This window comes from Ptychodera flava, chromosome 5 (genome assembly GCF_041260155.1).
Source record: "Ptychodera flava strain L36383 chromosome 5, AS_Pfla_20210202, whole genome shotgun sequence".
Lineage (NCBI taxonomy): Eukaryota > Metazoa > Hemichordata > Enteropneusta > Ptychoderidae > Ptychodera > Ptychodera flava.
Genome location: NC_091932.1, coordinates 46525920 through 46539425, shown reverse-complemented (window position 1 = coordinate 46539425; position 13506 = coordinate 46525920). Strand labels below are relative to the sequence as shown.

The following is a 13506-nucleotide window of genomic DNA, read 5'->3' as shown; positions in this document are numbered from 1 at the left end:
GATCATAATGCATAAAGCCACTAATCATGATATCTAATGGTGTAGCTCTCACAGTCTAGATCAATTCTAACGATAGCCTTTTTTGGTACTTTTGTTTTTCGCAAGTCACTATTTTGTTTTGTTTTTTTTGCTCTTTGCGCTTATATTTTTGTTAACTTTATTTTATCTTTCCTGCCAGGAGCATACTCTGTCTATGAGCCAATGGTATTTATGTGTCAGAGTTAAACCACACAACTCATTTCTGATCAAGGATTCAATCGACGTCCGGCCCTGACTAAAACACGATTTAAATAGTTTCTCTCTTGAGAATAGATGGAATGGAACTAACGTCACAAATGATAGTATATAGCGCATTATGAAAATGGAGAGGTGACAGTACGGTGATCTTGTTCTTCAGATTTACTTTGCTTTGATGTTGTGATCTTCGAAAATAAAAACGGACAGTATCGGTGCACCTACCGGTGCACACAGTGAAACATTAATTTGGTGTTAGGTATGCAATGTGTACGGTCTTGGCAAAAGTTGGAACTAATTGTCCATGCTGATTTATGCAAATGTTCAACGTTGATGTCGAATGCAAAAAGTGAAATAAACTGAAGATAGAGTTTAGCTGTTCCCATGGTGATTTAAATACAGAGGAGCAATAAGCTTAGTAGATGCTGTGCGATAGTCAGGCGTATCCCAGGCACGACCTGACAGTCCCGTGCTGGGGCTACCAGGCTTTGACCTGGAGATGGGGTCTGGCATTATGGATTAGGAACCGCCTTTCCTCTCCCTGCCGGCGGTTAACACCCTCATGGGGTGCGAGATTTCGGTGTAATATCAAGTCCGTTGTTGCCCTTTTCTTCTTTTGTTCGTCAAACTTTTTTCTCACGAAAGGAAAACTAGTCTGAAGAAAATTAAAGATATATTTTCCTAACCGTCTACTTTCTTAACCGTCTACAGCACAGTTAATTTGCAGTTTTTTGGCTCATACAGGATCTAAAATAATATATAAAATATAATATAACATAAAAAATAATGATATAAACGAATGATATAAACAAATCTTATGATATTAACAAGACGCCCATCACTTCACATAGCATCACCGATACATTGACACTGAAATTAAAGACGGCCAAACCATTTGATATCCTGCCACATTCTACACAAGACGTCTTCTGAAAATTAATCTGTATTGCTGTCATCTTCTAGCAAGGCCAACAGCTCGAAGGGATTCTGGGAATAATTCCAGCAAGGGTAGAAGGGTCGCTGATTTTACTTTGAAAAATGAGGGTTGTTGGAAATGTACTAGCTGTTGCCGACAAAGTACGACACCTAGTATTGTCAGTATTGTCTGTTATCTCCAACGTAATATGTCGTCTGAACAACATGTCAAATACTATGTGGTAACAGTCAGTTAAAGTTGAGACGTGCAGCTTTGTCGCGACTCAGAGATTAAGAAAGGGCGATACGATATCGTCCCCATCGAAAATGTGAGACAACTCAAGACGATTCTACCGACAATATCTGTGGCAAGGCTAATATTTTAATATTTTGAGCCTTTGGGAGACAGCAATGTATGAATATTCATTTCATCTAGTTTCACAAAAGGTAGGATGCAACCGTTAAATCCGCAAATACCTGAGTTTGCTCACGACTTGGTCGGGAGACATGCAGGTGTGAAACTAGCCAGTGTCTCGCTTAAACAGAAATTGGCTACAAAATATCTCTATCCGTCAAGTTTTTCTATATTCAAGATGGCGTTCAATAATATCGAATTTTTACTAATATTGTAGGTGACAACGTTGGTTATTGACATCGTACCAAGCATATTTTACTGTGATTTCGCAATTTTTTCAGTTTCTTTATTTCTTCATTTCGCCGTTTTGCGATTTCGTCGATTATAATTGGGCACTTACTTAATCCGATCGGCTTGTCTGGCGGCCTAACCATTACCTGAGTGGACATAGTGCGACCCTGTGTCTGAGATACAGGCTGGATCTTAGCACACGTGTCGAATGTTATCTGATCTTTGTTTTGTACGGAGAACAGATGTTGTGCCGTGCAACCGGATGGATAGAGACTGTTGTACAAATCATCTGATGTTATCTCGGTGAATTATTAGATTAATATCTGAAAAATGTCGTGGACTTTTGAGAAGTTGACCAATAGGAACACCAACACGTCAGATGTCGTCACCAATTACAATTCTCCACATCGGAATTTACGGTTTAAAACGGTATAGCGGTGTTCCCATTCATAGCAGCTTGTCCTTTCTCTGCCCGCACTGCCCGTACAAAGGTAAGTAATAATTTAATTGGGGTTGTAAAATTGTTTAAGTTGTAAAAGATGAATTAGATGATAGATTTATATGTTGAGACCATAATATTACACATTTCGGGTTGTAAAATTAGCGTACATCAGCACTTTGGAAGTTTCGAGTAAATCCAATGTCGACACACTCTTTGAGGAAACGTCCTCCCAGAAGACAAAATACTTAAGACATCATTGGTAGGTTTCAATGAAGGTTTGTAAAATAACAAATACGTAGACATACGCCGCTGTTTTCCAAAATAACGCAGCCAATGGACAGGTCTTACTCACAGTACATGGAGTTAGTGACCAATTAAGTAATTAATCGTTTCACTTTCTATGGTCTAGTATCGTAATATTGACTTTTTCATTAGCTTACATTTATCCTCGCTGCAGAGTTCATGCTTCAGAATACTTGTATAGGGAGTGTTGAAAAGGCGAGTCCTCTGTTTCCGTACATCATTATGAAAATTTAGAAGCGGCTGAAAAAGTCTTGTGGACATGTACATTTTACCGAAAGCAAGATATTCAGTGCTGTGTAGTTTGATAAAAGCTAAAACTTTACCATATTTGAGTATCTTCGTTTTTTTTTCAATTTTATGACTTCAAAGGCTGTAAAATTTCATGGCACAATTAGGTTTCTTGTCCTTCTCCGGCATTTACCATATGGTCTTCGCGAGTCGTGGTTGACCTCGAAACGCACGTGTTGACCTCAGGGATCTTCGGGTCACATTGATACCGCAGAACAGTTATCTCTTATGCGTTGATATCATACCAGTACATTGGTGAAGCATGATACAGCGATCTGATTGGTCGAGACGTGTAAATAACAACGCTTTATTGACGACATAGCAAACCTGAAACGAGCCAGATCTCGGTCAGGTCCCCCCCTCCCCCAAAAAAAAAATTCAATATCGATTCCGATTCGCGACAGCATTCCAATATACTCTTCTGATATAATGACAATAAACTACACAACGAGTATCAGGAGTATAGCACTGACCACATCGCGATGTGTATTTTGACCAGTATATGACGGAGGTATTCTCGGGACGTTCGCGCAGATATGTCGTGAATGGTCAAATTGAGTAATTATTTCGCCGCAGGGTGTGGTTTATTGGTCACTCACCGCTTTGAGCTAAGGTGTTGAATGCAGTATGGGGGGTTTTGCAATTCCATTGTTTCATCACCTTTTACCGTGTACTTCTGATGCAAGTTGACCCAACTAAACATTCACTGCTTGGACAAAGAACTGTTCCAGTAGTTAAATTATAACAACACGGCAGGTAGTGGCAGTAGTGGCTTACCCGTCCGTGGGAAGGCGCCTGACATGCAACAGGTGGTGACAATCAGTACACAGATCGACATCTTTGCCCAAATATCAGGACTTAAAATATCATGAGTTTGATCTACACCCCAGGCTTAGCATATCTTATGTAGAGTGCAGTCATTTCCCTAATCGTGATAGAGGGCGAACAAAGAAATTTAGGAGGCCAAAGGTACTTTAATTATTATTAATTGCATGCTGTGTACCGCGCTAATCTCGTATTGCGTATCGTATAGTGCTGCATTAGATTGAGATGTACAAGTTACAACCAGAGGAAATTATCCTAGTCTATCATGGCTTATAAAATAAAAGCTCTCTTAAGAAAACACGCTGGTATTGTCTCTTCAAGAGATTTAAAAATTTATTTATTATTAATATAGCATCAGGTGAACCTGAAAAGGAAAAGGCTTCTACAAGTAGCCCGTTGATTTCCCTAGTTTGAAAAGATGGCGGCGCTTTTTAGCCGCTGAATACTCTCTATTGATAATGAATGACTTGTCATCTGTTCTAAAGGTAATGTGCGCCTCGAAAGTGATAGACTTAAACTTTGCATAAACCGTCTCATCAATATAGAAATAAAGGTCAACGCGCTGACCATTAACATTATTTATGGGCAAGGGCGAGAGGAAAGCCAAAAATTAACGGGGTCGGCAAGCCTCGCCCCTTAATTTTTGGCTTTCCTCTCGCCCTTGCCCATAAATAAACATTAATGGTCAGCGCGGAGTCTGTTATTTCCATTATATTATCAATGCATCTCCAAACCGTCAAAATTTACGAAACTTTCCCAGGCGAACGACAACGGGGCCCCAGAACTTGTCGGTGAGAGGTGCGCGCTGTAAAAATTTTGAAAATCCGTAGATTTTTCAAAAAAAGGTCTAAACTTGACCCACAATTTTCCATCTTATTTTGTGATTGATTATGATCTTTGTGCAAATTGTACAAATTACAATTTTTTTTCTAAAAAAAGTCACGATGTTTACGGTATTATTCATACTCACGGGCACGCAAACAAATCAATTTTCGATTTTCAAAACACAAAGAAGGCGAAAACTTTTCTTACTCTAAGAGCTTGCGTCAAAATGAGCCAAACAAGCGGTAGACCAGATATCTATTGGCATAGCCTAGGCGTACCCGAGGCGTGTTCTACCTTAAAGGTGCTTCCAATTAACACTAATTAGGATGTAGCCCCGTGTAATTCAGGTCACAGCTTACACTTTTAATTTTGTGGATCGTAAAAAATGACTCCTTTGTAATTCTCAGGTGTCGACCATGAAGCGTGTTTTAGTGTTGGCGCTGTTTACATTGCTTTTGTGCAGCCTTACTCTTTGCGAAGAGGAGAAAAAAGATGATGACAATCCTTTCCCCGGTGACACCCCTGAAGCTGATGGCCAAGGATACAAAGGCCACTTGACATTGCCTTATGATCCTGAGCAGGAAGCTGTCGCTTGGCGCACAGAGGATATTCATGAAGAAGACCTAGCTCCAATAAAGAAAGCCGGCCAGGGAATGCGCATACCTTTTAACTACATTATCATATTGAAGGCAAGGTTGTTTAAAATAATTCCAGTTCAATTTACGGACAATTAATTTGTCGCTTTATGTTGCTGAAAAGTTATTAAAAAATGCGAAGTTCGCAATTTTTCTAGATCAAAAAGAGACAAGAGGATATTCAATATTAATTTTCTTAATAATCATGTCTATCCGACAGACGAAGTCAAATGTAAGCAAGACTAGTAAGAACATACATTTAAAAGTCCTTTAATCGTCATCATCATCATCTCAAGTGAGACCATGACTATGACTATTGCCATGCTGTTGACGCCACAACAAACAATACTTCTTGACTTTTTCCTTCTCCTACGTAGTCGCTATCATCGCTTTCTATTCCTATCGCCATTGCTAGTACTACTGATACCAGTGACATATCGTTATTAGTATCGACAGTACGACGCCGCCTACATCATCATCGTCGTCCTTGTCGTCACCTCCTACATCAGCAAAAGCAGAAGCAGCATCTTCTTCGTCGTCGTCAACAACATTGACATCACTGCAATCATCATTATCATCACCATCACGATCGTCATCATCCTCCTCCTCCTCATCATCATCATCATCATTACAGTATCATCCTACCCTCCTCGTTCTTCTCCGATATCAGCTTGTTTGTTTCATCGTCTTTGCTGAGGTCATCATCATTGACCACCCGTGCACTCTCGTCAGTATTTCGCTCCTGAGGATGACCTTAGTGGTAATGGTAATTTATTTAACATCTGACAATACAATACTGTATTTTTACGACAGAGATTACCAAAAGTTAACAGAGAATGTACAGATAAATGTTCCATCCCGTCGTATATACATCAATCCAATATGAGTACTTTGTTTCTTCGCCCGAGTAAATAACCTTGCTTTTCTCCTTCTATAGGAAGGGTACTCGTCTCAAGTCGTTGACGAAATGGTAGACCGAATGAACGAATTCTGTAAAAAACTTGACACGGAATGTACATCTGAGGCAAGTTACTATAACGTCATTAAAGGCTATCATATGGAGGCAGTCGAGAGAGTCCTCAACGAGGTGAGTGTCAGGCAAAGGTTATATACTATTGCCTGAATACATGGGTTTAGGTGCCCGAGAGCAGGTGACAATTTGCCCGACGCCAGGAGGGCAAATTGTCTTCGGCTGCGAGGGCACATAAACCCATGTATTCAGGCAATAATGTTTTTATTACATGCCTCTTCACAATGCTATATAACATTTAGTTACATGCAGGGCATTTTCAAACAATTTTACCACCATCGACCAGCATCAAACAGATTTTAACGCAAGTCCAAATAGCAGTGCGCGCATGGATATTTTACATTTAGCGTTAAGCGTCTACTTTGACGTCGAAAACATCGAAAGGTTTCACCGGCTCGGGTAACCATGGAAACCGGTCAGTACATCGTTAACCGGCCCGCTAACATCCCGGATGTTCCTATTCAAATCAATGCACTGATTTACATCCACCTCGAGCCATGTAATAAATTACCGCGAGTGACGTCCTTTGCGTATATTGCAGCAAACAAGGCGTTCATATATTCATAATTGTCATGCACAAGACAGCAAACGTGTTCCGGATGTCCGGATATCAAGGGTATATCCGCTTATTCTTCGACAGCCATTCGGCTTTTGTCGGAATTTACTTACTCTAGCCTGGATTGCACTTTTGTACAGTAAGCAGCAGATTTTAGCTTCTTTTATGTATATATATATATATATATATATATATATATATATATATATATATATATATATATATATATATATATATATATATATATATAAACAACCGAATTATCGTATATTTTCAAACATTTTGAAAAATTACTTCACAGTGTAACTCTGTCTATGTCTGTCTGTCTTTCTGTCTGTCTTTCTGTCTCTGTGTCTGTCTCTGTCTCCCCCTCTCCCCCCAAAGACGCGAACATGGGAGGAAGTGTCGTATGTTGAAGAAGACCAAATTTTCCAATTAGAACACGCCTCTGATGAAGACGTCGAAAAACTAGACAAAGGCAGGAAAGACGACAAATCAAAAGAAAAAGAAGAACAGATTACGGAAAAAGATCTAGACAAACAAACGAAGAAGAAAGCCAAGAAGGTGAAGAAGGTCAAATATGACGACGAAAAAATCGACTTCGGCAGGCGGACAATGACAGACGAAGAGATAAGACAATTGGGCCTTGAATTAAGCAAGGACGACTGGGTTGACAGAATTCTAGACGATTTAGACAGAGAAAAAATGAGAAAAGTCCAGTGGAATCTCGACAGAATTGACCAGAGGAAATTACCAACTGACGACAAATACCTGCCGGGGGGTAAGTTGGCTCGCAATGTCGAATTGTTAAGTGAGACACATACGGTGGCATGAAGCATACACTGGTATAACCATCGAACTCTGAAAACCTTAGTAACTGAAACTGGAAATTGAAACAGATTCGACAAGTTTCAAAATAGGTGAAATCTACAATATTTATTGTGGTTCTGAGCTGTGAACTGCCGGAAGATAGACCATGGTTTTTTTTGTTATTGCCCAGTCACAAGAGTTAGTGTCTTAGCATTTCGGCTACCGAATTTTGTAACTTGTAAACCCATTTGCCCGGATGACCCACCTCCTTCTATGTGGCATTTCTTTTTAATTCCCATTTGTCGTATCTTTTTACACTTCTTTCCCGATGAGATGGTTTGACGTCAAACACAACTTATGTATGAGTGCTTACTAAAGTTTGACCACAGAACGCCCTTCAAACATTGGCGACGAACACACAATTAAGATTTTAACAACCAAATTTCCGAGTCACAGCGCGAATATGGTCGCCGCAAATATGCATGTACGCCGCCTAAATTTACTCGACCAAATCCATCATCAAAGATTGAAATGGTAACATTTTGAAATATAACATGGCTTAGTACCGGGAATCCAAAATATCTCCATACAGATTGGATGGTACATTTTGGTAATCAAAATGAAGAAAGATATAATGGGGCTTTAAATGCCATACTGTCATAAAAAGCAATATAACACATGTAACATTCATGAAAAATACTTTGCCCATAAGTCCTTCTTGTAGTGATAGCAGCCAACACAAGTTGTAGTACTTCTACTACAAGTATTTGTAGTATACTGCTACCATGTATTTTTACTTTTGTTCACAGGTGACGGTGCTGGAGTGGATGTCTACTGTGTTGGTACGGGAGTGAGAATCACCCACACAGACTTTGAAGGCAGGGCTTCAGTCTTCTATGATGCACTCGGTGGAAAAGTAAGATATCCTTATGTTTATTTGATTCAAACCTTAGTTCCTTTCAGAAGTATGACAGTCAGAAAAAGCAATTTAAGTGCGAAATATATAAAGCCGTTAAGCAAAGCACGGTTACTGTAACCATGCCTCAACTATGTATTGACAACAGCATTACGCCAAGAAGTGTGGCAATATTGTCTGTGCTTGTATCTTATTCATAGCTTCGTTTGGCTGGAAAGAGTGAATGACAACCTCATTGAAATCAGCGTCTCTTGTGTTTTTTTCCTATAGGGAAAAGATTGTCATGGCCACGGTACGCAGACATGTAGCATTGTTGGGGGTAAGATTTGGGGAGTTGCCAAAAACGTTACTATGCACGCAGTCAGGGTATTCAACTGTGGCGGATATGCATATACAAGACACCTGATCAAAGGTAAGACAATATGCAACAATCAAAGCGTTTTTATGTCTCTCTCTCTATTGTACGTATGTAATTCACATTCATTAATTTGTTCGTTCGTTCCTATGTATGTATGTATGTATGTATGTATGTATGTATGTATGTATGTATGTATCTTTGAGTCTCAGGCGCCACGAAAATAGATTAATATCATGATTATGAAATATAAATATTTTTGACCGTCCAAAATCAGTTGCCTTTGCACGTCATCAGTGTCGAACCTCCTTCCTGTTCCGGTATACTTGAAATATCACTGAACGGGTTCACGTTTATGTCCTACAAAACCGTACGCTGTTTTTAATAACGTATCGTCTCATTACACTATGATAAGTACAGAGTGGTAGGGAATTTCGGCCCTGAGGATATGCTAAAACAACTTTATCAATAATATTAATATTGCACAATTATGTTATTGATATGTTTTTTTTCTCGACAGAATATACTTGTAAACGCCTAATTGGCGTGTGCATTCATTCTTGAATTTTCTTTACTACTCCTTACCATAAATGATATAGCATTTCCCCCTGTCTTGATTTAATTACCACAAGTCTACGTACTGTCTTGTATTTTCAAAGCATTTGATGTCATAGCTGAAAAGGGAAAAGGTGGAGTGGTGCAGATGCCCTTCCTCGGTCCAAAATCCAACGTCACTGACCTGGCAGTCAAAAACCTTTTCAAACATGGATATCTGACAATTGCACCAGCTGGCAATAACCAAGGCAACGCCTGCTACCTTTCACCAGCACGTTCACCCGAAGTAAGTACTATACTATACTCTTTCTTTTCAGGAACACTTGTGCTAATTATCGACACCAGTAAAATTTCTACGATTCCGCTGTTTTATTTAATACTTTCATTTGTGTAATATCTTCCCAGAACATCTGTGTGGCAGGTCTCCGTGACGACATCATCGACGAGAGGGCGATCTTTTCAAACTTTGGCGCATGCGTTGATGTGTTCGCACCAGCCGGTAAGATCAAAGGCGCCTCCCACAGATCTGATAAAAAGATCAAAGAACATGCTGGAACCTCACTGGCAGTGCCTCATGTTACAGGTAAGTCAATAAAGATTAACCCTATTTAGGATGGTCATGTTTGGGAAAAAGTATTCCACAATTTTTTTTTGAATTTTCCGAATCGATATGTTCACATTTCTGTAAGCATATTAAAATTGTTTATTGTTATAAACCTTATTAACATAAGTTCGACTATTTTAAACGTACTCGTCACGGGAGTTGGACCTTTCTATATACTTACCCTTAATTCTATTTTACCAGCTTTGTGCAAGGCATACTACAGGTGCGATGAGTAGTTACTACAGATGCGAGTTAACGTTTGCTCTTGAACAGAAAATAGATAAAACTGGTCATGATTCGCCGCGTGTAAACTATCTGATAAGTTTAATGACGTCGTTTGTTTGCACCATAATTGGAAGTCTTCCGAGTTGTTCCAACTTCAAAATCAATTTTGACATGCCCTTAATTTTAATTTTAAGTGCAGGATTTCATATCATCCATATTCAAATAAAATTATATATCACCTTTGATGTATAGGTGTAGCAGCTATTATCTGGGGCAACAATCCTGACTTCACGCCTGCTGAAGTCAAGGAAAAACTCCTTGACGATGCAACAAGAATTCCAATCAAATACGCTGAGGGGGCGCCAGAGAAAATCGTGTACACGTCAGCCAATCCAGAGCCACAATTGGACGAAGGTAAGCATCCCTTCAAATATTTTGTCATAATGCAAAGTACGCATGCTCGTGAGACAAGTCTCTATTTCACGCATGTAAGATTTTGATACCACTATTGCCTTTGAAAGTTCAAGGGCAATGTTATGTATCCCTTGTAGGGAGACTGGCCGGATGGACTTGTGAACAATGATATGGGATTCAATTTCCGTTCAAACCTTTCGTTTCTCTTGATTGTTGCATTTTCCCGCCTATAATTTTCAAATAGCACTGATCGCAAATGACGTCACTGTTCTCTCTCGTTAATATGCATAAATAAATAAATATTTGTCTGCATTTCCCACATAACTGACGACAATAAAACCTGCTAATGTTACAATGACAACTAAAAGCTGAACTTATTCGTATGAATTGATGGCTCAGACTACAAGATGCAACAACAGCCGCGCATGCAACGACAAAATTTGTCCGAATTTCAGGCATACTTGTCCGAAAGTCGCGCGCATGCAGCTATATTTAGTAACAACTCTGAAATCGCGATCAACGCTATTAATATGAAAGCAGCCATGGTATTGACCATACCTCATTTTATTTCATGTTTGAACAGTTTTGTAATATTACTGCGTAATAGTAAAGCTAGGAACAGTTTTAGATGTAAATTGCTTAATGTGGAAGCCAATTCTATCATTACGGGTGAGATTGTGCTACGACCTATTGAAATTAAAACCCCCAAGTGACTGTACGGACATGGCTCTACAAATAGTGCAGTGAAAGGGTTTTATGTGAATCTTGTGCTTCCAGTTGAATACCTTTTTAAGGTAGTATGCACCTCGAAAGTGAAAGACTTAAACTTTGCTCTAACTTTCCTTAATGAATCTCTTAATCATTCTCTTTCAAAATCAAAAATAAAAATAGGGGGTCACCGTGCAAATTTTGGTACTAGAGAAACAAATTACCTGAGATTAACCCATATTAGAAATTCAAAATGGCCGCCATTCCTGTGTTAACTCTATGGAGAAAATAAAAATTTCGAATTTCGAAAAACTAAGCCGGTGAAAAGTTTTCTTTCACCAAGAGCTTTAAAATGAACCCCCACATGTGGTATATCAGAAGAGAAAAGTTTGAGAGTCCGCATGTCTGTCCTCGAGCTGCGTTCTACCTTAAGCAGACTGTAAATTAATTTTTCGACTTTCTTGTCACATCCATGGCATGAATATTTAAAATTTGGCCATATAAATGTGTTTTTTTCGTTAACATGCCTCCGAAAATTAGGGCAGGTAGTAGGGAGAAAAAAAAATTCATTTTTGTTGACTAAGACCCTTAAAATACTAAATTTTTAGAAAATTTACTCAATTATTTTTGAAAATGCGAAACAAACATCAGGGGTTCGCGGTTTTTTTTGGGGGGGTAGATCGGGTTACTGAATGCAAGCATATTTTCTCAGGCCTTAAAGCTGTCTTCGCTGTTTGCTCGACCGAAGACTGAAAGATCCGTCGTTTGAGGGCGTTCTCTACGCTCCCCGCCCTCGATCGAACAACGGATCGTTTGTCTACCAATCATGTAGCATGTGAACTTCTTATTCTCTTTTCTACATTTCAGGTACTTGTGACAAAGACAGCTGTAAACCCGAATAAAACCGAAGAGAAGCAGGTGTGTTGGAAAAACTGCGTAGATCAATGAATATACCGTGTTTTGATATTTTGATGTTAATTTTGCTGAAACTTCAGCAAGGCTCCCCCTTTTGAGCTTTAATTTCTTCAGAGCAATGTGTCTGACGCGCGGTGGACACTTCTGAATAATTTTATACTGAGTCAAGATGTTACTTGTATTTTGACGGATTTCATAATTGGACAATTACCTTCAAAGTTTAGAATGATAATTTGCCATGCTGTTCAATAACTTTAAAGATATCCCTTAAAAATCTTACTGCTTTTAAACCTTTCAGTATTGTAGTTCTCAGTAATATTTTTGTTTAATATTTTTTTCGAAAAAAGTTATCATTTTGTTTTTGTTAAAGAGCAGAGATATCTGTTTGATGTAATTTACAAGTTCAAAACTTAATTTAACGGTCATGAAATTTGGCTGTGATATCAACATTGTTCTATCTATGATTCTATCGCCTTTTCGACAAGTATCAGCGATAACGCACGCCCTCAACGATATACTAAGGATATGCTGAATTAATGAGGTCGTATCTCGGGCCAAAGATTTGTACGCTTTAATTCAAACAAGATATCTATTATTGTACGTGATCACAATCTCTGTATATGACGCTACATCTACTTGCAAAAGTTTTTCTGAAGGTAAACGATTTGAAACCATTATATTTTATTTATTAGAGCATAGATATCATGTTTCATTTTAGGTTTTAAATTTAATTTGCTTTAGGAGTTTGCTGTCTTTTAGAATTCCCAGACAGTGATTAATTGAATTTATTTGCAACTTGTTGTAACAACAACAATAATAATTGTTATTATATAAAAGAAGATAAAATAAAGAAGAGACACAAAATATTACGGCCAACTGACCAAAAAAATCTTAGTTTTGCGGACAGTCTCTCTCTCCACATACACAGACACACAGACAGACACAGACAGAGAGACACACTTACGCTTCAGGAACAACCATCCGGACTATTAATTTTTTACAATACTTATTGGACTACTTTATGGTGAACCAAAGCGCGTGGCATTACAGTCAACAAATCTCAAGAGATGTTTAACAGAGTCTTGACAAGTCAGAAAACAATTGTCTTAACATTGCAAATGTCGCTTTATAAGCGAGCTTTAAACACGAGGGGGAGCTGAAAATCTTCCAATATTAAAGGGTATCTGCCACTTAGATTGGAAATACATACCCGTTTACACTTCGAACAGACCAATTTTTTGTCGAAATCGCACGGTTCTGCACATTATGACTGACGTTTGTTTGTATTGGCAAACTTCTGCCCAA

The 13506-nt window shown here is 38.7% G+C and overlaps 1 protein-coding gene across 1 annotated transcript; it reads left to right on the top strand.

Annotated features, from left to right (window-relative positions):
* The first annotated feature begins 2135 nt into the window (after window positions 1-2135).
* LOC139134120 (uncharacterized) lies at window positions 2136-13065 on the top strand. Its single transcript, XM_070701041.1, has 10 exons — window positions 2136-2286; window positions 4886-5167; window positions 6051-6200; window positions 7084-7480; window positions 8319-8425; window positions 8696-8837; window positions 9440-9621; window positions 9741-9918; window positions 10417-10578; window positions 12154-13065. Exons 2-10 carry the CDS (start codon window positions 4895-4897, stop codon window positions 12186-12188), a joined length of 1626 nt encoding a protein of 541 aa, XP_070557142.1. The 5' UTR covers window positions 2136-2286; window positions 4886-4894; the 3' UTR covers window positions 12189-13065.
* Window positions 13066-13506: the final 441 nt, after the last annotated feature.

Excerpts from the sequence above, each read along its gene's own strand:
- LOC139134120 (XM_070701041.1), top strand. The coding sequence starts at position 4,895 with ATGAAGCGTGTTTTAGTGTTGGCGCTGTTTACATTGCTTTTGTGCAGC. Across the intron at positions 9,622-9,740 it reads CACCAGCACGTTCACCCGAA|AACATCTGTGTGGCAGGTCT; the intron begins GTAAGTACTATA and ends ATATCTTCCCAG. Across the intron at positions 9,919-10,416 it reads GGCAGTGCCTCATGTTACAG|GTGTAGCAGCTATTATCTGG; the intron begins GTAAGTCAATAA and ends TTTGATGTATAG.